At 35.9% G+C, this 22,390-nt stretch overlaps 4 protein-coding genes across 11 annotated transcripts; 3 read left to right on the forward strand and 1 right to left on the reverse strand.

Moving 5' to 3' along the window:
- The first annotated feature begins 3,503 nt into the window (after positions 1–3,503).
- LOC132611564 (uncharacterized) lies at positions 3,504–3,978 on the forward strand. The gene is made up of 2 exons (XM_060325980.1): positions 3,504–3,818; positions 3,901–3,978. The coding sequence occupies exons 1-2, from the start codon at positions 3,504–3,506 to the stop codon at positions 3,976–3,978; spliced, it is 393 nt and encodes a 130-aa protein (XP_060181963.1).
- Positions 3,979–4,835: 857 nt separating this feature from the next.
- LOC132611330 (F-box/kelch-repeat protein At3g23880-like) lies at positions 4,836–13,585 on the forward strand. 8 transcript variants are annotated; one of them, XR_009571546.1, is made up of 3 exons: positions 4,836–6,186; positions 7,717–7,869; positions 7,957–8,245. XR_009571546.1 is itself a non-coding variant. In XM_060325764.1 (2 exons), exon 1 carries the CDS (start codon positions 4,941–4,943, stop codon positions 6,138–6,140), a length of 1,200 nt encoding a protein of 399 aa, XP_060181747.1. In that variant the 5' UTR covers positions 4,836–4,940; the 3' UTR covers positions 6,141–6,186; positions 13,263–13,585. The 8 variants fall into 8 exon arrangements, 6 of the variants coding, with proteins under 6 accessions (XP_060181747.1, XP_060181744.1, XP_060181743.1 ...); XR_009571547.1 differs by having other exon boundaries at positions 7,837–7,869; XM_060325764.1 differs by lacking the exons at positions 7,717–7,869; positions 7,957–8,245 and adding an exon at positions 13,263–13,585.
- Positions 9,305–13,242, forward strand: LOC132611565 (F-box protein CPR1-like). Its single transcript, XM_060325981.1, has 3 exons — positions 9,305–9,626; positions 9,905–10,589; positions 13,073–13,242. The coding sequence occupies exons 1-3, from the start codon at positions 9,305–9,307 to the stop codon at positions 13,098–13,100; spliced, it is 1,035 nt and encodes a 344-aa protein (XP_060181964.1). The 3' UTR covers positions 13,101–13,242.
- Positions 13,586–17,298: 3,713 nt separating the features above from the next.
- Positions 17,299–18,477, reverse strand: LOC132610892 (2-alkenal reductase (NADP(+)-dependent)-like). Its single transcript, XM_060325297.1, has one exon. It carries the CDS (start codon positions 18,462–18,464, stop codon positions 17,334–17,336), a length of 1,131 nt encoding a protein of 376 aa, XP_060181280.1. The 5' UTR covers positions 18,465–18,477; the 3' UTR covers positions 17,299–17,333.
- Positions 18,478–22,390: the final 3,913 nt, after the last annotated feature.

The raw sequence follows: 22,390 nt of genomic DNA on the forward strand, positions 1-22,390 counted from the left end.
CTGTGCATTATACTGTTTCTACTTGGAACACTGTTATGGTGTGCCTCCAGAGAAAGTAAGAATAATGACTACCAGGGACATAGAAGTCGTGGCTGATGAACGTGCTGATGACCCTTTGGTATAGCACTTCCATGGTTTGTTGTTTAATCTAGCTTCTTTTATTATGCCCCCAGTGTTTTAGTCTAGTGGTAAGACTTTAGCTTGTGATGTGTGAGGGTTAAGCGCACGTAACTTTGTTATAGTGGATAAAGGTAGAGGAGCAAGACCATTATATAGCGAGTTTCGAATCGTGTGCAATTGGCCCTCGCAAATTGATCTTTCAACACTAACAACAAAATTAGAAAATGAATCTAACTTGATTAGCTAATATGAGAAATAGGTTTCTATTGTAACAACCCGTATCGTTAGAGTTCTAGTGGAAAAAACTGAAGGGTTGAACGTTTTGTGAAAATGGTTGATAGGCCTACTTCGGGCAGCCATAACTCCTTGATTAGTTGGGAATTTGGGAAAGTACCCATAATGAAAGTTGTAATACGTAGAAATACCTTTCTAACGATATAAAGACCAGGCCAATCAGAGATCGGAACAAGGAGATATGATCGTCTCAATATGGCTAATAGTAAGGCACTTAAAATTCTATAGAATCGGCTAAGTTTTCGATACGTCTGACTTCCAGTCAAATTTCAAGAAAATCCGTCGGGAATTTGAGGAAACTTAAAACATGAAATTTGTAGCTCTTTGAAATATCTTTCCAACGGTATATTGTGGAGCCCAAACAGAGCTGTGTACAAGAAGTTATGTCCATTTTACCGAACACTGTGCAGAACCGACACACGTCCGTTGAGAGGGCGCGTGCACTGGTCCCGCGTCGCGCGCCGATCGCACAAAAACCCCCTCTCTGAATATTTACCTGCAGATGGTCGTGCGCTGCGTGTGCGTCGCGAGCCCATCGTATAACAGGCCGGGTTTCGGGTCAAAATTTGGGATTTCGCGTTTTAAGTTATATTTAAGCTTGAGGTTTATTTCCCTAACACCCCTAGTCACGAAAAATCACCCTAAAGTCAGAGAGAACAAGTCTCAAGCCTCAAGAACCCTACAAGGTAAGTTTTATAATGATTCTAGATTGAATTCAAGTCCCTAATCTCTTTTTAACTTGAGTAAACCCTTTTAATCAATAGAGTAGTGAGTGGAACATTATTGTTGGGCGTGGAAACCCTAGACCTCGTATTCAAGAGGATTGAACGCCAAAAAGGTAATGCTTCTGCACTCTAATCATTCATAATAGTGAATTGATGAGTTCTTGGGAGAATAGTAAATGAGTTTAGTAAAGAGAATTACACGAACTATATTAGGGTTTTGGATTGTTGACTTGAGATTGTTATAATGATATGGGTGATGGAGAATGATGTTAATTACACCTAATTGAGATTGTAGAATCACCTAGAAGTAATAGAATGGGAATTGGGTGAAGAAACACCGTTAATGGAGATTGTGGAGCTTTATGCCCACTAAGTGTTTGATAAAATGCTTAGATGACCAAAGCATGAATATTACTGCTAATATAGAATCCCTTTGACTTTTATTGATATAGATCAAAGTTGAAAGGGTTGACGAACATTGTATTACGCTCAACGGCTGGAATTAAGGTATGTGAGGCTAACTATCTACATTAGGGAATGCTCATGATTCTCCCTACGCGTCATTCTTCATACTTGTCAATAATTTGACTCAGAATACAATTTAGCCCTAGTTTCATGATATGTTTTAGAACTGTTATCTTCTAGGGTTGCAGTTACAGAATTCGTTCATGGTTGTCACTTTGAATATCATGAACTCAGTACGTAATCTATATAGACTTATGTAATGTTACCACATGAGTCTCAGTCTAGAAATTCAGTATGCTCAGAAACAGTCAGTGTTTTCAATTCAGTCTAGCATGTCTATTTTAGTTCAGCATTGTTCGTTGTTATCATGGTCTCAGTCCTTATTAATGAACCATAATTATACATATGTGATTTTTCCCGAGGGCACAACACAGTCTTGTGTATACGTATACATGGCCGAGGCCATTGACTGACGCACTACTAGGCCGAGGCCATAGCGTGCATTTATTATTGGGCCGAGGCCCCACATATACAAACACAGATAATACAGATGATTCAGATATAGAGCAGGGAGTATTCATATCTCTACTTCCTTGCTATTACAGTTACAGTTATCAGTTATCAGTTTCAGTTCTAGTATTTTATTGCTTCAGTTGCTTTACATACCAGTACAATTCAAATGTGTTGATGTCCCTTTTTATTGCTTGGGGGCCTCATCTCGCGATGCAGGCAACGATATACAGCTTGACGACTCAGCTATTTAAGAGTGCACGTATCAGCTACTAGTGAGCCCCAAATTCCTTCGGGGCGTTGTCAGCTATCCAGTTATTTCAGTTTATAGACAGCTCTATTATTCAGTACTCTTAGAGGCTTCATAGACACAGTTTAGACAGTCAAATGTTTATTATGTTAGCCTTGTTGGCAGTTGTTCAGTCGTTTTGGTTTAGCCATGTTGGCTACTTTCAGATATATTTCAGATTGGGATTTGCTGATGACTTACTATTATTCTGTAGACGTGATATACAATCTGTCTAGTTGCTATTTGACCAGTTTACAACATTTTCTGCAGCATCTGGGTTAATAGCAAATAAAAGCAAAAGTTGTATCTATTTTGGAGGGGTCAACCAAACAGTCCAGGCCCAAATTCTAGAATACACTGGGTTCACAAAAGGGGAGATGCCCTTTAGGTATCTGGGCGTGCCCCTTAGCACAAAAAGACTATCCATTGCCCAATGTGAACCTTTGTTGGAGAGAATGCTAGGCAAAATTTCATCCTGGACAACAAAATTCCTGTCCTACGCTGGCAGGACTCAGTTGATAAAAAGTGTCCTTTTCTCAATGCAAACTTACTGGTCTCAAATATTCATTCTCCCTAAGAAGATTACTGGGCTGATTGAACAAATGTGCAAAAGATTCCTCTGGACAGGCAAAGCTGAACCTACCAGGAAAGCTTTAGTAGCTTGGAGCAAACTGTGCCAGCCCCAATCAACAGGTGGGCTAAATTTCATTGACATAGTGCTGTGGAATCGAGCTGCTGTCTGTAAGTTGTTGTGGAATATGTGTATGAAGAAAGATAAACTCTGGGTAAGATGGATCCATACATACTATGGGAAATGCAGAAGTGTTTGGGAGATTGAAACAAACCAAGCATCATGGGCAGTGCAGAAGATATTCAAGACAAAAAAATACTTTGATGAAGCCGGGTACTCCAGGACAGAACTACAAACTGTCCAGCAACTAACCATCAAAAATATATACCAAAGGTTCCAATAGCAATTCGACAAAGTTAGCTGGAAGGGTATAATATGTGGAAATCAAGGCTCTCCAAAATGGATTTTCATACTGAGGTTAGCTGCATTGCAGAGGTTATACACATGTGATAGATTAATTAAGTGGGGAATGGATATTGATGAACAATGCCAGCTATGCAGAGGGGCACCAGAGACAATCAACCATGCATTCTTTGCCTGTCCTTTCTCAGGAGCCATTTGGTCGAGGTTGCTACAATGGCTCAACATCAATAGAAGCAATATGGAGTGGACTGATGAACTAAAGTGGGCTGAGACATGGTGCAAGGGAAGAAGTAGTAAGGCTGAAGTGTACAAGATTGTGCTTGCAGCAGCTGTGTACTATGTATGGCAGGAAAGAAACAATAGGCTATTCCAGAAGAGGTCCAAGGGAGTCGATGGTGTGCTAAGACAAATTGCTCAGGAGGTATTCTACAGAGCAAACATGAAGCCAAAACACAGACAAATGCTCCAACTAATGAATTGTTATCCATAGTCTGTTTATATAGGAGGATGGTTGTAAGAAGATATTCACCAGAATAGGGCCTGTCCTATGTCCTACTCTGGGAAATTTTGATGAGCTGTAAACGATCTACTTTGGTAAATAAAATAACTTTAATTACCAAAAAAAAGAATATCTAAAATTTAATTTTAAAACATCAAATTAATCTAAGAGAAAAGGTGTAAATATACCCCTCAATTTTTTTATTTAGAGCAAATATACCCCTCATTAATAAAGTGGTGCATATATACCCCCGTCGTTATACAAATGGTGCAAATATGCCCTTGTCGCTAGCAGGTTTTTTTTTTTAAAAAAAAATTACTTAGCTTGTTTTTTAATTAAAAATGCCACGTGGCTTTAACAAAATAAGTCTACCCATTTTTTTTAGTAGACTTATTTTTAGAGCCACGTGGTAATTTTTTTTTTTCGGGAGGATTGGGTCTAGTTCTTTTAAGAAAAATAGGTAGACTCATATTTTTTTTAAACGAACCAAACAATCCACTAGAAAAAAAAACTCTCTCGTGGCTTTGAAAAATAAGTCTACTTAAAAAATGGGTAGACTTACTTTTTTGAAGCCACGTGACATTTTTTTAATTAAAAAATAGGTTAAAATGATTTTTTTTAGAAAAAAAAAAATTGTCAGCGAAAAGAATATATTTGCACCATTTGTATAACGGTAGGGGTACATATGCACCACTTTTTAACAAGGGATATATCTGCTCTAAATTGCAAAGTTGAGAGGTATTTTTGCCCTTAATCTAATTTTAAGTTGTAAATATTAGTCAAAATATCAAATTGACTCTCGAACAAAATTTTCTTCTTTGATTTTTTTTTTTGAACCAGTCAACATTAGGTACTCATTTTGTTAACCCCAGTTGTACGGTAGGACTAAAATACATTATTTTTTTGGAAGACGAAAAAGTCCACATCAGATTAGTACAATTTGAGGAAAATACACTGAACAAAGCAAATACTGAGAAACTTCCACAAATACAGAGCAAGACAATCAAACCTCTTCTCAGAAAGCTCAAATTTTTGCAACCCAAAATGAAATCTGAAGACACCCATCAACACCCAAAGAGAAGTAAACCCACAAACCATTCTCAAAATCCATCAACTTCAATGCAAGATTCAATCTTGGAAATCCCTATTTTGCCCCCAGAACTCATCACTGAAATCCTCTCAAGACTACCAGTGAAATCACTCTTGAGATTCAGGTGTGTTTCAAAATCTTGGCTTTCTTTAATCTGTAGCAATGAATTTATCAACATCCATTTAAGTTTATCTTCTAATAACAAGGAATACACTCACCATAGACTTATGTTGAGTTTTGTTCAACCTGAATACAATCTTAAGGACTGTTCACTTGGTTCTTTATTAAATGGGGGTGATACTGAGGCATTTGACTTGGATTATCCTATGAAAAACCCACATAAATCTGTTTGGATTGTGGGTTCTGTTAATGGGTTGATTTGTGTTGCTATTGAGGAGAATGACTTGTTTTTATGGAACCCGTCGATTAGGAAGTTCAAGAAATTGCCTGATTCTAGGCCTAAGTTGAGGTGTGGTTACTATTTCATGTATGGTTTTGGATATGATGAGGTTCGTGATGATTATAAGGTAGTGGGTATTTTTTGTATTTTTGGTTCTGGTGGTGCGTATGAGGTTGAGGTCAAGATATATGGACTAAAGAGTGATTCTTGGAGAAATGTTGATGATTTTCAGGGTGGGTTGTTATTGAATGATTCGGGTAAGTTTGTGAATGGGAAGCTTCATTGGGCTACTACTGCTCGTCTTGGTGAGTATAATTGCTGGGACATAATTTCTGTCGATTTGACTGATGAGAAATGGGGAAAGGTGGAGCAGCCCTGCTATGAAGAAGGAAATTTTGATTTTGTGATGGGGGTGTTGGAAAATGATCTTTCCGTGCTTTGTAATTATCAGAAAACTCGAGCAGATGTGTGGGTTATGAAGGAGTATGGGGTTAAAGATTCTTGGACTAAAATGTATACGATCAGATGTCCTAATGATCCTGGCAAGTATATGTTTTCTCCACCCCTTTGCGTGTCAAATAAAGGTGAAATCTTGCTCGTGTTTGGATCAATTTTCATGATATACAATCCGGATGATGACTCGATCAGATATCCAGAGGTGACTAACTTCGATGCCTGTCTTGAGGCGGAAATCTACATCGAAACCCTAGTTTCTCCCCTTTTACGAAATGAACCGAGCATACAACAGCAATGAAGGCTGCATAAGCTTGGATGAATGACAATCCCATGACTTATGACATGTAAGAGCTCTGCTTAATACATTTTTCACAAGAGCTGTTCTGTTCTGTTTCTTTTGTCAACTATAGAATAGAACAAGATATCACGTCTGCGACATCTTTACAATATATCTTCTTGGATATTTTGTTTGTCCTTTCTCCTTTTTGCATTGCTCCATGAAACAACTTGTCCCAAGAATGATTATTTGGTTATAGTTTTTAGTGTTTACTGTTATCCACTAAATAAATTGAATTGGACTTTGTTTTTCTCTTCTTGAGAAGTTTTGTAAGGGTTTTTTTTCTCAATTTTTTTTTTCTGGCATCTAGACGAAGTAAGCATAAAGACCAGCAGGTACACGGAAATCATGGCAGGCCGCAGGGAAATCTCTGTAACCCTTGACAGGGTTATTTTGATCCAGAGCCTACTTTTACTAGTCTTCTTAGGTGAAACTTAATATAGAAAAAAAGGAAGTATGAGGATTATGAATTGGAGTTAAAGTAAGACATACTATCCAGTTTCGTTTCCCTGCTGCTTATAGCTTACTGTTAATTTTCTTTTATCTTCTGATTCTGTTACATATTTGGTCAATCAATTGCTGAATCTTCTTTCAGTTTGGGAAATAACATTGATTTGAACAAAAGTGAGTTAGAAGGAGAAAGCAGTTGAGGAAACATATTTAGCTGTTATGATCACTAGAGTAGATTGGAGGTGCCGATGAACAGGGGAATGTAGAGAAATAAACTGAGATTTAATTGTTTAAAGCTTTGTTTAAGATGGTTGTCTTCTAAGTTATACTAACTAAAGTATAAATTCTTTTCATCTTCATTATCTTAAAAGAGAAGTTTCCCTGTTATAAAGAGCTCTTTTATCTTGTTCCTAAATAGAGCGGCTGATGTATATGCAGTTTGACCTTTTTCAGAATTCTTTGGTGCTAAGGTTATGTATCACCAAGTGAGAGATGAACAGCCTTGTTCGATGCATCATTTCAAGGGAAACTCTTATTTCATTATGGTATCAGCTATTAGTTGACTGTGAAATCTGACCAAAGTTAATGTCGCCAAGCATGTACAAACAAGCAAAAACATCTAATCCTCGTAGTAAAACAATTTCAAGAATTTGAAACATGGATTTAGTTATTGTTGTGGTTTTATTTCTTGATTTGCATCCTCTGTGAGACACTAAACAGAGGTAAAGAAGGGAGAAATGAGACTTAGCTAAGGTAGCTTTAATTGTACATTTTAGTGGAGATAATACGAGGGAAAAAGGTTAAAACGCCAAAATGTTTGCATTTGGAAATTCTAGTGAGTTAGATTTGGTGGAGTTGGGCAGGGCTGTGCCTTTTGTGAAGTGCTCCAGCTCTGAGTCAAATAACCCATTTTTAGGCGGGTCAATATGTTGCACCGTGGATCAACATGATTATATCTTGTGACGCTTTCTTATTTTTTTATTTTCTTTTGGTATTTATAGACTACGTATACCATTTGTCCAGCACCTTTGTGCAGTCTAGATTTCAGATTACTTAACTACCTGTGTTGTTTATCTTCACTGTTTAGAGCTGTGAACCGTAGCACCTTTGACATTTCTCAAATGTTGGAAAATGGAGCTCGCATATTTTGCTTAAACAAGGCCAGCAATTTCTGATTAAAAATATGTTTGATACATGTCAAATGTAGACTGTCCATGGTGCTGGCCTGCACCTGCATGTGGTGCTTTCTAAATCTTCACTGCTTTTACTCATCATATGAGACGCGATGGGGTTCGTTGTTAACTTTCTCATATCAATGAACTTTCAGGGAAGTGAGAGGCTATGCTATGAACAACTGATCCAACCCACACGGACTGCATCCAGTGCAACAAAGAAGCATGGGTTTTCCCCGTTTTCACTTTTCATTGTGATGTACTAATGTAGATTACCATGTGCATGTATCGAGCGAGACTTACCTACGTTTGCTCATTGCATCTCACATTTTTGGTAGTTTTAAGTGAGGCAACAAAATGTTGAACAAGCTTCTCCTTCCCTTGAATGTTTGTTGTATTTATATTGATTTGTCCTAGAAGATGACATGCCATCTGCTACTTATAGTTGATGATCTTAGTCAAAGTTTGTTCTAGTTATGGTGATATCTTTGCCAACGAATGGGAAAAGAAGCCAATAGGAGTTAATCAATGATACATATAGTGAAAGAAAAGGCTAATGCAGTAATAAACGCGTTGATTACTTTCTGATTTTGGTTTAAAGGAGTTTCTGTTCACTAGCAACTTCCCTTTCAAGATTCGTGACACTAAATTTAAGGGCTATACAACGTTCATCTTTTTCACAATAACAACTTATAATTAGAAAGTCAAGTTATGTGATTACCTAATAGGAGGAACACAAATCTAAATTCACAGGACTTCAACCATACACATATTTAAGATTAAGTTAATGGTCAAAAACACATTTAAACTACTACATTTTTGCAAGTTTCACACCCCAACTATCAGTTGTTTTCTTTTCCTATCTAAACTATCAACATGTATGTATACATGGATGGTGGTAGTAAACTCACGATACTATCTCTTTATGATTTAATACATGGATGTTCATAGTAAACTTGCAAAAAAAAAAATGATAGTTCAAATGTGTTGTTGACCATTATTTCTTTAAGATCTAATATTAGTGCTAAACTTTCCATTTAAAGTAATTAAAGGTCAAATGTGCTTAGCTTAATAATACGGCGACCAAAATTGGATTAAGACAGTCAAAACTTTCCATTTAGAGTATTAAAGGTCAAATGTGCTTAGCTTAATAATACGAGGATCAAAATTGGATTAAGACAGTCAAAACTTTCTAGTTAGAATAATTAAAGGTCAAATGTGCTTAGCTTAATAACACGAGGACTAAAATTGGATTAAGACAGTCAAAACTTTCTAGTTAGAGTAATTAAAGGTCAAATGTGCTTAGCTTAATAACACGAGACCCCAAATTGGATTAAGACAATAAATCAGAGACTTAAATCATTAAATCACTATTTTGCCAATAGTATTGTACACTAGCCTCTAGGGTTACTATATATATATTCTTGAAAAACTCAACAGTCCACAGCTGACTAGTTGAATTTGAGAAAATTTCACTGTGTAAAGAATACTGAGCTCACTCAAATGGAATCCGAGGTAGGTGAAGCCTCCCATCAACATCCAAAATGTAGCAGACTTACAAACCAAGCTCAGTTTTCATCAACTTCAGTTAAAGATTCAATCTTGACAATTCCTATTCTGCCACCAGAACTCATCACTGAAATACTCTTAAGGCTACCAGTGAAATCCCTCTTGAAATTCAGGTCTGTTTCAAAATCTTGGCTTGCTTTAATATCTAGCCCTGAATTTATCAAGACCCATCTTAGTGTATCTGCTAATAACGAGGATTATACCCACCATAGGCTTATATGGATTTGTAGACATGGGTCCTTGAATCTTAAAGATTGTACTCTTAATTCTTTTTTTTCTGAGTCCGTTACGGAGGTATTTGACTTGAGATATCGCATGACATCCGATGGATTGTACAACGAATTGCCTCACCTTGAAATGATTCTAGGTTCCGTCAATGGATTGATTTGTCTTGCGGATGAGAAATATAATGTGTTTCTATGGAATCCATCGAATAGAAAGTACAAGAAATTGCCTACTCCTAGACCTACATTGCAGTTTGAAATGTGGCGAATGAATGGTTTTGGATATGATGAGCTTCATGATGACTATAAGCTAGTGGTACGTTTTGTAGGTGTGGCAAGTTCAATCGAGGTAAGCTCAAAATATATAGTCTAAAGAGTGATTCTTGGAGAAGTGTTGATCCTTGGGCAAGTGTTGATGATCGTCGAAGTCGGGAGCAATTAGATGTTTCAGGTAAATTTGTGAAGGGGAAACTTTACTGGCCTACTGCTACTGTTGATGGTCTGTATGTTTTTTACAAGGAGTGGACCATCACTTCTTTTGATTTGGCTAATGAGAAATGGGGAGAGGTGGAGCATCCCTGCTACGAAGAGGGAGATATTGATTTGTTGCTGGAAGTGTTAGGTAGTGATCTTTCTGTCTTTTGTAATAACCACGGAAAACATATATCTATTTGGATTATGAAGGAGTATGGGGCTAAAGAATCTTGGACAAAGATGTTTACCATCAATTATCCTGATCGTTATGTGGGGGATCGTCATGTTTTTTCTCTGCCTTCTTTCATGTCAAATAAAGGTGAAATTTTGGTTATGTTTCTGTTTCATGCAACTTCCATGATATACAATCCGAAGGATGATTCGTTAAGATATTCAAAGGTTATTGAGTTTAATGGCGGTCCTAAGGCAGAAGTCTACGTTGAAAGTCTAGTTTGTCCTTTCTCTAGAGAAGGGGCAGCGGATGCAACAAAACACAAAAGGCTACAAAAGCTTAGATCAAGGTATCTCGAGTAACAAATAACTTGTAAGAGTACTTTTTATCTTAAGTGTTGTTAATTCTGATTGTAAATTCACATATAAAACAAGACAATGCACAGGTAAAGGATATCTTTAAACTGTATCGCTAGGAGTCTTCAAGGAACAATAATTTTGTCTTCAATTTTGTAGTAAATGATGTGTTTTAAGGGAATGTTATGCTTCTAGACGGAGCATAGAGCACCAGGAACATAGAAGAGTTGTGGCAGGTGAATGCACCAATAATGCCGAGGTCCTTCTCAGGGTTATTGTTTGATTTGGGAGTTTCTTTAATTAACTTAATAAGGCAGAAAGAGGAAATTCAGTAATTTTGGAATAGGTGTTACGGTCTGCCTAGTATCTGATTTTGGCATTTCTCACTCCCTTTGATAGGTAACTAACTGTTTATTCTTCTGGACTAGTTTTGGTTTTGTCCTTGCTCCTAAGTGCTAGCTGTATTTTTCTTCAGGTATTACGGTCTGCCTACTATCTGTGTTGTTCTTCTTTAGTTTTGGTGTTCTTCTTGAGCAGCTTTATAAGGGAGTCTATTTTGCCTCTAGACAGAATAATCATAAAGAGGACTAGATACACGGAAATCATGTCAGCGGAATGTGTGTATCCCTTGCTAGGGTTATTGTTTGATCTCGGGTCTATTTTTACTTTTCTTAGGTAAAACTTAATAGGGGAAAAGAGGAAATACGGGAATTGTGGAATAAGAGTTAGTTTGGTCCTTTTCCTTGCTGCTTATTCCTTACTGTTAATTTTCCTTGTCACTACCTTCTCATTCTATTGCGTATTAGGTCAATGTGAATCTTTTTTCAGTTTGGTAATAACATTGATATGTACCAAAGTGGGTTGGAAGGAGAAAGCTATTGAGGAAACACATTAAGCTGTTAAGATCACGAGAGTAGACGGTGATACCAATGAACAGGGGAATCTAGAGAAATTTGGTTAAGGTTTTGTCTTCTAATTACTAAAGTTCGAATTCTTTTCATCTTTGTTATTTTAAACAAGAAGTGTCGCTGCTATAAATAATTCTTTTATCTTGTTTCTAAATAGATCGGCGAATCGTATATGTAACTTGACCTTTTTTCGTACTCTTAGGTGCTATGGTGATGTATCATCAAGTGAGAGATCAATAGCCTTGTTTAATGCATTTCACGGGAAGTCTATTGTTTTGATATCAAATATTTAGCGTGATTATGTAAAGTCTGACCAAAGTCAATGTATTCCACTGCATTGTTCATATCTATATATATATATATATATATAGATATGAACAATGCAGTGGAATACGCACGATAACGTATCTTGGCCCGGGCTCAGTGAAGGACATATTGAGGCATCCACGAGCAGAGTAGTGAGAAACTATATGCACATAAAACAATTTTTAAGACTCGATGGATAGGTACGCTAGCCGACACTTGAGGGATCACAAACACGTTTCGGATCAATCCGAGTTAGTATAAGAAAGTTATGGACATTTTAGTACAGAAACCTCTACGAACGTTTCAAAGCAATCCGAGACCGTCTACGAAAGTTAGGGACATTAATACATACAAAACTCTTTTGGAAGCAAGAACTCTTTATGCTTTACTCGTTATTCAATCATATAATAACTCGTCTATATTAGGTATGCTCATGTCAAGAAGTGAATAAGAATCACAACAAGTTCGGAATCAAAGAGTAGAGTTACCCCAAGATGCGTGCCATACCTTACTTAGCTCTAGGACATGCCAAAAAAAAAAAAAAAGGGTAAGCCTTACATACGAATGCTGTCCTACTGAGCAGATGTGTCGTCCGGTATATCAGTACCTGCATCATGAAATGCAGGCCTCCGGGCAATAAAAGGGGACGTCAACACATTGAATGTACTGGTATGTAAAGCAACTGAATGAAATAACATGGGACATAAAATAATAATGATAGGAACTGAAACCTGGTCATGAACATGAATATATATATATATATATATATATATATATATATATATATATAACTAACAAGGAAAAAAAGCTTATCCTTGTTGGAAAGCTATTTCAAGAATTTGAACATGGATCTACTTACTGTTCTGGTTCTATTTGTTGATTTGCATCCTTTGTGAGGCACTAATTTGAGGAAAAAGGGGAGAAATGAGACGTAGCCTACATAACTTTAATTGTTTTAGTAGAAACTTTACGGGGGAAAAGGGTTAAAAAGCCAAAAGGTTTGTGTGTGGAAATTCTTGCGAGTTAGATTTGGTGGAGCTAGGGAGGATCATGCCTTCTGTGAACTGCTCCAGCTCTGAATTAAATAACCCCGTTCTAGGTGGGTCAATATGTTGCACGTGGATCAGCATGGGTGTCTCTTGTAACTCTTTCTGAAAACTTATTTCTTAAGGAATTTATCATATTAAGTATACCATTTATGCACCACTTTCATGCAGTTTGACATCAGGTTACTTAACTACCTTGTATTTGTTCATTTTCAGCTTAGGACATGGACAGAATCGTCGTTGACATATCTGAAATGTTGGGAAATAGAGCTTAGACTTTTTTTTTTCTTTAAACAAGGCCAGTAGAGCTCTTCATGTGTTGCTTTCTAGATCTACACTGCCTTTACTTGTCATATGTGATGTCAATGAAGTTTTTTGTTGACAGTTATGTACATTGAACTTTCAGGAAGTGAAAGCTATTCTAGGAAGAACTGATTCACCCCCTGCTGGCCGCATGGAGCGCAAAGAAGCAGCATGTGTTTTCTCTGTTTTTACTGTTCGTTGTGATGTACCAATGTTATTGCTGTGTGCACATAGAGGGAGACTTACCTACGTTTCCTCATTGCATCTCATGTTGTTGATAGTTTTATGTGAAGTTGGTCGCAACAGAATGTTGAACGAGCGTCTTTTTCCCTTGAATGTCTGTGGTATGCAGACTAATCTGAACTAGATGTTGATCTGTCATATGTTACTTACGATGGCAATAGTCATGATTTCTTCTTGTTATAATGATATCTCAACTGTGAAATGAAAAAGAAGCCAAAAGGAGTTTTTCAATGATACATAGTGAAAGGAAAGAAAAATGAAAAAGGATTATGCAGTAAGACATTTGTTGCGTTGGTAACAATACCCAAGGGTGTGGTCTGGCGATAAATTGAGTGGGTTGAGAACCATGAAGTCGCAAGATTCAAACCCGCGGAGGCAGAGAAAAAAACATATTGGGTGATTTCTTCTTGTTTGTTCAAGGTTGGGTGTATATAGTTAACATGTACTTGTGGGAGGTAGCGGGTATCTCGTAGAATAAGTTGAGGCATGCGCAAGTTGGTCCGGCCACCATAGTTATAAGAAAAATCCATTTGTTGGTAAGATATCTTTTATACTAGTGCCAACAAGTCTAGAATAGGATCCAAACGGATGAAAGCTTTAAATTTTGTAACTTGATAAACTAAGTTACACTGATGGTTCCAGCCTTTTGGTTCATTACACTACATGACATTTTGTCCTGAAAAAAATGGAATATGCTAGTATTACTATTTCTGTAATGATCTCTGATTTATGTCTTTTCAAATACCTTTTGATTGCTCCTTTAAGAAAAGTTAAAAATGAGGGCGGATTTTACTAGTGCTCAATATTTACACCAAGCAAATATTTGGAATATTGAAAAACTTATATGCTGAGAATTTCAGGTGAAATAATGATTGTTTATTTACATATTTCGACTTATTTTTATGAAGTGATTCATATTCATCCACAATTTGACCTTTCAAATATTATAGTACCTTTTTTCGGCCTCAATTTCAAATACTATGTCTTCATCTTCAAGCAAATTTTGTCCAAACACCTACTTAGAGCCATTCTTAACTAGTGAATATGCTTGCACCACGCGTGATCAATAATAAGTATCAACATGGTACTCCTTCCGTCCCAAAAAGATTGTCTTAGTTTGACTTGACACAAAATTTAAAAAATAAAGAAAGTCTTTTGAAATGTGTGGTTCAAAACAAGCCTTAGATATTTGTGTAGCTGTAAATTATTTTACAAAGTTAAATTATTTATAAATAAAGAAAGGTGTCAAATTGTTTGGAACACACTAAAAAAAAAAAAAAAGGAAGACATTTACTATAAAGTACTAAATTCCTCAATACCCATGTCAATTTTTGTGAGGGAGGGAGTAATACTTTTCTTAACAAGTGAATATGCTTGGACATGTGACTCATTATTTTATGTAAATTTTCCCTTGGATTAAAGCTGAGAACTAGGTATCTTTAAATTTTTTGCAATGAGATACTCTTAAGGTTACCTCTCAAATCCCTCTCTAAATTCATGTGTGTTTCAAAATCATGGCTTTATTTACTATAAGTACTAAATTCCTCAATACCCATGTCAATTTTTCCATAATTAATGGTTATAGACTTGCTCTTGTACGGTGTCGAGAAATCTTGGACTAAGTTGGTTACAATCTCATCACCCGTTGATCGTAAGGGTTATATGTCACCATTGTTTGTGGCAGGGAACGGTGATGAAGTACTAGTGAAGCTTGGCAGAGAGATAGTATTGTACATTTCAAGGAACGGTTCATTCAAGCGACTTACGATTATCTGTCCGGTGATTTTCTTAGATTTCAAGTGGCCACCTACTTTGAAAGCCTTGCTTCACCTCACATTTAGTGATGCTTCTGATAGCCCTGTTCTCAAATTTATGATAACATTGTGTCTTGCATTGTATTTTTTTACATTCTAACTTATCTTGTAAGGTGCTCTTCAGCAACATTAAACTGAGAAATGCTACTATTCTCATGCTCAATTGAAGTTCTAAAGTTCTGCACCAATTCGTATCATGCATCCTGTTGTTACAAAATCCATGAATGCACCAACAGTTCGTTTAGTTGTTGGTTAGAGTTATGCAGGTATTAGTAATGTAGGGTTTAGTATGCATGTGTTAGTTATTCCGTCTTCTACGTTGAATAAAATAATTCATAGATTCCCTCATAACTTGTACATGTATTAGTTATGCGGGATTGTAAGCTGGTAACCAAACACCTGTGCTGAATTTTATACATAGCAACTAAAGTGTTGCCAAAAATGGTGGTAGTTATGTTGGCTTTAATACACGAATAATCCTACTCCTAACCAGCAACCAAACGACCCCTATAGGTCTATGCCAAATTGGACAGATTTGGGCAATATATAGATGCTTGAATGCATTAAGAAACCGTGTACTGATCGTCTTCTCTGGAGCCTCATGAAAGTTCTTAGAGTAATTCGGTTCATCTTGATAGGCTGTTGAATAACTGAGTGAACTTGTAGCTGTCCCTTCGGGAACATCCAATTAGAAAAAAAGTTGGATATCTTATTAGAAAATGGAGCTTGTTTGCTGAAGTGGTTTTAAGTTGATTACTTGAAATCCAAGTGCTGCAATTTGTTCAGTGTAAGTTTGACATGTTTTTTTGGTTATCATCTTTATGGTGCCCTTTAAACGCTCCCCCTCAAGAATGAATAGCCTTACATTGAAACACTTGCGATATGTGTGTGTCTTCCTGTGGCTTCAGTTTTAGGACCATAAATTTGAAAACACGAACAACTAAAGAGTACAAAAACAAAGGAGCTACTACCATATGCTTAATTTTGTTTATTCTGCATCAGCAGAGGATAATAACTAGTCTGTTTGAATGGAAGGAAGACTGCTGGTTCATGATTAATGCTGTGAATATTACACTTGGTCACATTTATCACCTTCCTGATCCGTTCTTCTTAAACTTTGTTCCCATTGTGATGCTAGTACATTAATTGTCACTTTGTTTTGCTGCTATTTCGGTACGAGATTCATTTTGGTATGATTGTTGGTCACTTTATCTTGTGGTGGTCTTGAAGAGTTGCTAAATATGTACTTTTCCATTTTGTTTAGCAGCCGGGCTCTGCAAGATGATGTATAATCTTTTCTATTTGCTATAGTCAGAGCTGTGGGGAAGAGGGATAAAATCATTTGAATTTAACCAAATGTTTTTGAGGACGTTCTGTCTGAATCTTGACCCTGCTTTGGTTGGTTTGGTAGTGAATGTGAAGTGTTTACATTTGTTCTTAAGCCAATGATGCTTCATATACTCTCTATGTTTCTTCACTTTCTTGTTAAGAGATTGATTAAAAATCTGTGCTGGGTTTCTAGCCATGAAGAATTGTTTGAGCATTGACTAGCAAATTTCATTTTACCGGCGAAAACTTCCCATCTCAAACTACCAAAGGTTCTTGCTAATTCCAATTACCTTGTTAAAGCTACCTTGATGAGGTGCTTATTTGATTAAGAGTTAAGTGAGGTGCTTATTTGATTAAGAGTTTCTTCTGAAGGCCCTTCCATTTACTTATATATCTCTGTTTATTACAATGGTGGGATGGGGAGGTGAGTGGGACGCAATAGGCTGCTCGTTGGGACCTGAACGGTTATGCTCTTCATAATCCCTTAAGCTAGCTGTAGTAGTCTGATGTTTATTTGGAACATACTTTAAAAGTTGTATTGTTAGTCTAAGTCAGTGGGATGCTATATAGGGTGTGGAGATCTTTTTCTTTTTGTCTGATAAGTAGGATTATGTCAGTAACTTGTATGTCACTGTTGTGGTAAGTGTGGGATTTAGAGAATTCCCAAATTTTCTTGAAAAACAGTGTTAAGAGTATTGAAGTGAGATGAACTCAAATTACCACTTGAAAGAAGCACAAATAAGACGTTCCCTAATTTGGAAGTAAGTTCGTGACCCCTTTTTTTTTTTTTACTCATCTGCGACTTTGACAATCTTTTTGCCTATATTATCACCATTGAACAGTCCAATAAAAGCAGAGGGAATGCTTTCAACACCTTGTGAGACATCTTCAATGGCCTTAAGTTTTCCGGCTCGGAGATACTCAACTGTTTTCGACAGGAAATCTGCATACACTTTCATGAGATCAGCTGCTAAGAATCCTTGAATAGTAATCCTCTTGTAGACTACATCCAACATCTCCGGGGCAGCTCGTGTGTTGGCATTCGTGTACTCAGAAATAACCCCACAAATGGCTACTCTGCCAAATGAGTTCATGTTTGCGACTGCTGCTTCTAGCATTTTGCCTCCCACGTTGTCAAAGTAGACATCAATCCCTTGAGGGAAACGTGCTTTCAAAGTCAATTTAAGGTCAGTTTCTTCTTTATAATTGAATGCATCGTCGAAGCCAAGTGTATCTTTAAGCAACTTTACCTTTTCTTGGCTACCAGCAGAGCCAACAACATAGCATCCGAGTAATTTAGCGTACTGTCCTACTAAATTCCCTATTGAACCTGAAGCAGCAGACACGAAAACATTCTCCCCTGGCTTCGGCTTACACACTTCAAAGAATCCACCATAGGCAGAAAGTCCACTGAATCCGAAAACTCCGACATGGTAAGACAAAGGAAAGCCAAGAGGATCCAACTTATTCAACAAGGAACCTTCTTTTGCTCTAGTGTACTCTCCCCAGGTAAGTAGCCCTGCTACCAAGTCATCTTTCTTGAAGTCGGGTCGATGAGAAACCAACACTCTTCCTACACCATAAGTGTCAATGGCCTCTCCAGGAGTAATGGCACTTGCAAAACTTATGGCTGCTTGTGACGAGCTTTCGCTCTTCATCCGGTTTAGTTGATATGGATCAATTGATACAAACAGATTCTTGATGATAACGTCTTTAGATTCTGGCTCAATTGTAAGGGTGAGGTTTTCGACTTTTATCTCAAAGTCAGACTCTTGTGGTGCACCATTTATGTTGGTTTTTATTGATACATACTTGTTCTTTACTTCCATCTTTGTAAGCTCCTTTTGGGTTGGCACGATGTTAAGGGGAAGAAAAAAGTGCAGAAGAATGCAATTTGAAGTACTCTCAGAAAGGCTCATTTGACTATACCATTTTTAGGTCCTTATATACTGATAAATTAGGTATTGTGAGACCACTTAGCTTGCTGTTCTTTTTTGGAAAGTTTAAATTAATGTGGTAGGTGCAAAATCAAATAAAAATAAAGAAAATGACAAAAAAACGTATAGCTTTTTATGCCGCCCCAGCCAAAAAAAAAAAAAAAGTGTCATTAACATCAAGATTGTCACTATGAGTATCATATGCCTAAGCCTAACATAAATGTGTAAGAATAAGACAATTTAAGCGGCACTTCTTGCCGCTCCGGATCTAGTAGCCCCGAGTTCACGTGAATTCAGTAGCTTTTATTCATACCTTATATATATATATATATTAAGAAATCTACTAAATATCAATTTGTGTTCAAGTAATATATACGGTCAGTACAAATAATTTTTTATTATCATTTCATCTTTACTTGTTATAGCAGGTACCATATCATAGTTTTAAGATTTCAAATCTCACATTTTAAGAAAATTATATTCGTAAATATTCTTTGGATGACCTGATAATATGAAAAATTATTTACATCGACCGTGTATAAAACATAAACTTTATCTATAAATAAAATATTTGGTTGTAAATTTAGTTATATTGTAGTATTAATTTGAAATCACCGTAAAAATTTATCTAATTTAAATTCTGAATCCGTCACGGTTAGGTAAGTTTTCTGATGAGAAATGGGTAAGAATAAGTCAACTTTAAGCAGCAGTCCTTGCCGCTCATAAACTTTGTTGTTTCCGTCCGTTTTTGTGGACGGTGGTAATCAATAATTTCTTGACTAGATAAGCTATGATAAAAAAAAAGTAAATGCGTTAATTAAAGAAAATTACAAGTGGATAGAATAATATCAGAACACTAAGATCGTCGCTACGATTCACATTGACAGACTTACGGCAATATACGTATTGTCAGTTTAATTGTTAACTTTTATAGTTGTATGTTTTGATGTAAATATTGAATGCATGTAAATCTTTAGTGGTATAGGACTTGAAAATACCCTAGTTATTTCAAACAATGTCAGTCTTCCAAAATCTATATACTTTACTCCCTCCGGATAAAAAAAAGTGTTCACTCAGTCTTGGGTCAAAAAAAATGTTCACTTATCAAATTAAGAAAGAATTAACTTTGTTTTTTCATATTTGCCCTATTAAGTGTTATATGATCAAATCTCAATGCCTACTTAATTAGGGATACTTTAGTCATTACTCCCTCCGTCCCATAATAAGTGTCATCTTAACCAAAAACATGCATATTAAGAAACTAATAATGCAATGTGAAGTTTACCAAATTACTCCTATATAATAAAACTAAATTACTTTTACCTTTTGATTAGAGCATGCACAAGAAGTAAATCTTTTGACATTGGAAATCTAACAATACCAAGTTACTATGTGGCTTTTCCAATCATCATTTAGATGTTACACCCTTCGTTTCATATTAAGTGACCTTTTAGGCTTTTTATTTTATTTCAAAATAAGTGACACTTTAGGATTTCAAGAAGAAATTAATCCTATTCTTCCAAACTTACCCTTATTTATAATTAAGAATCATTAAATAACTTTTCTTTTTCTAAGCATTAATTAGGGGTCAGTTAGTAAAAATACTCATAATTTTTTAAAAATAAGCAATTTCTTAAAGGGTGTGCATGAGCTAAAAGAGTCACTTATTATGGAATGGAAGGAGTATTTTATTGTCTAAGAGTAGAATTGAAAAAAATTACTCAAATTATGTCTTGGTTTTCTAAGGTGACACTTATTATGAGACAAAACAATTTGGCTAATGTGACACTTATTATGAGACGGAGGGAGTAGTATTTTCTTAAGGGGTGTGCAAATATCTAAGTGAATTTTTTTTTTTATCCGGAGGAGTAATGTTTTCGAAACATTGTCAACAAAATAGAATCAACATTTCATCTCATACTAGAAATATTGAATTCATTTGAAACGACACTGGAAATATATAACTTGAGAGGTCGAAAGTTTCTACTTTTGGTAAATTCGAATGCTTCTATCCAAATAGAAGATAAGTGGAAATCTCCTTTTTTTTTTAATTTTTTTTTTTTAACTCCTAGTCCTGTTAATTGTAATCGTATCAAGAAAATGTAGGTTATACATTTAAGGTAATCATACACCACGGAAATGACAATATCTTCAACAAATCTTTAACTACTTTGCATCAGACGGTACGCACTTCAACTATTTCGCCCGGGTATCTGTTTGGGGGTGGAGCTAGAGCTTTGCTAATAAGTTCGGCAGAATTCATTAATTTTGGCTCAAATTCTGTATAATTATTTTAAGATACACGCATGTATAAGTAATTTATCAAAATTTCAATAAGTCGTGTTTTTTAGATAGAGCCAAAGTTATTTCTACATACTTGTTCATTACTTCCATTTTTTTTTTATGACATGAGAATCCGCAGCCGCTACCCTTCAGGTGCGCACAGGATAAACTCAGTTCCTATGCAATAGCTCGTAAAACCACACAGGAAAGATAACCCATTACTTCCATTTTGTAGGTACCTTTTGGGCAGGCCACATATTAAGAGAGGGGAAGAAATTATAAGTGCAGATGAATGTAATGGGAAATACTATCTGAAAGACTGAAAGGCTTATATGGCTCAACCAGTTTTTTAGGTCCTTGAATACTGATTGAGTTAGGTATTATTAGGCCACTTAATATCAATGTCCTCTTTTCGATAATTTCCATTAGATTTAGGGAAAACATCACTAATCAATTTTTTAGGTCCTTGTATACTGATTGAGTTAGGTATTATTAGGCTACTTAATATCAATGTCCTCTTTTCGATAATTTCCATTAGATTTAGGGAAAACATCACTAATCAATTTTTTAGGTCCTTGTATACTGATTGAGTTAGGTATTATTAGGCCACTTAATATCAATGTCCTCTTTTCGATAATTTCCATTAGATTTAGGGAAAACATCACTAATCAATTTTTTAGGTCCTTGTATACTGATTGAGTTAGGTATTATTAGGCTACTTAATATCAATGTCCTCTTTTCGATAATTTCCATTAGATTTAGGGAAAACATCACTAATCAATTTTTTAGGTCCTTGTATACTGATTGAGTTAGGTATTATTAGGCCACTTAATATCAATGTCCTCTTTTCGATAATTTCCATTAGATTTAGGGAAAACATCACTAATTGTCTGCCCAACCAAAACTAATTATTCGTCCATGCTTATTAGGCCACTTAATATCAATATCCTCTTTTTGACAATTTCCATTAGATTTAGGCAAAACATCACTAATTGTCGGCTCAATCAAAACTAATTATCTGTCCATGCTCCCTCTCAAACTATTTTCGCTTTTGTCCAGCTCAGCTCAACTAATTACCCGACGTGCCCCTCACCCAAACCTCTTCCTCCATGATATCATCGCAGTATATTTATATATCATGATGGTATCATGGAGGACTAAGAGAAGGACTGAGTCGGTCCTCCATGATATCATCTCAGTATATTTATATACCATGATGGAACCATAGCCTTGAGGAGTGTCTCATTGAAGGACTGAAATAATCCTCCATGATATCATTAGAGTATATGTATATAAGACGATGGTATCAAAGAGATTTTTTTTTGAGAAAAATCTGTCTTTTTAAATAAAAGAAAATGATCATCGAAAATACTGTTTCAGTAGATTTATATTCCATGATGGTATCACGGAGGACTAAGACGAACTGAAGCAATCTTCGATGATACCATCTCAATATATCTATATATCGTATTGATATCATAATTTGGGGTATCTCAAATAAATAATTTTAATTTTTTCTAAAGATTCGGAAGTAATGAAGATATGAATGAATAATTATTTTGATTTGAGGAAACACACGCGATCTTTCCCCTTTGATTTATGTGGTAGGTGCAACATCAGAAATT

Source organism: Lycium barbarum, chromosome 9 (genome assembly GCF_019175385.1).
Source record: "Lycium barbarum isolate Lr01 chromosome 9, ASM1917538v2, whole genome shotgun sequence".
Classification (NCBI taxonomy): Eukaryota; Viridiplantae; Streptophyta; class Magnoliopsida; order Solanales; family Solanaceae; genus Lycium; species Lycium barbarum.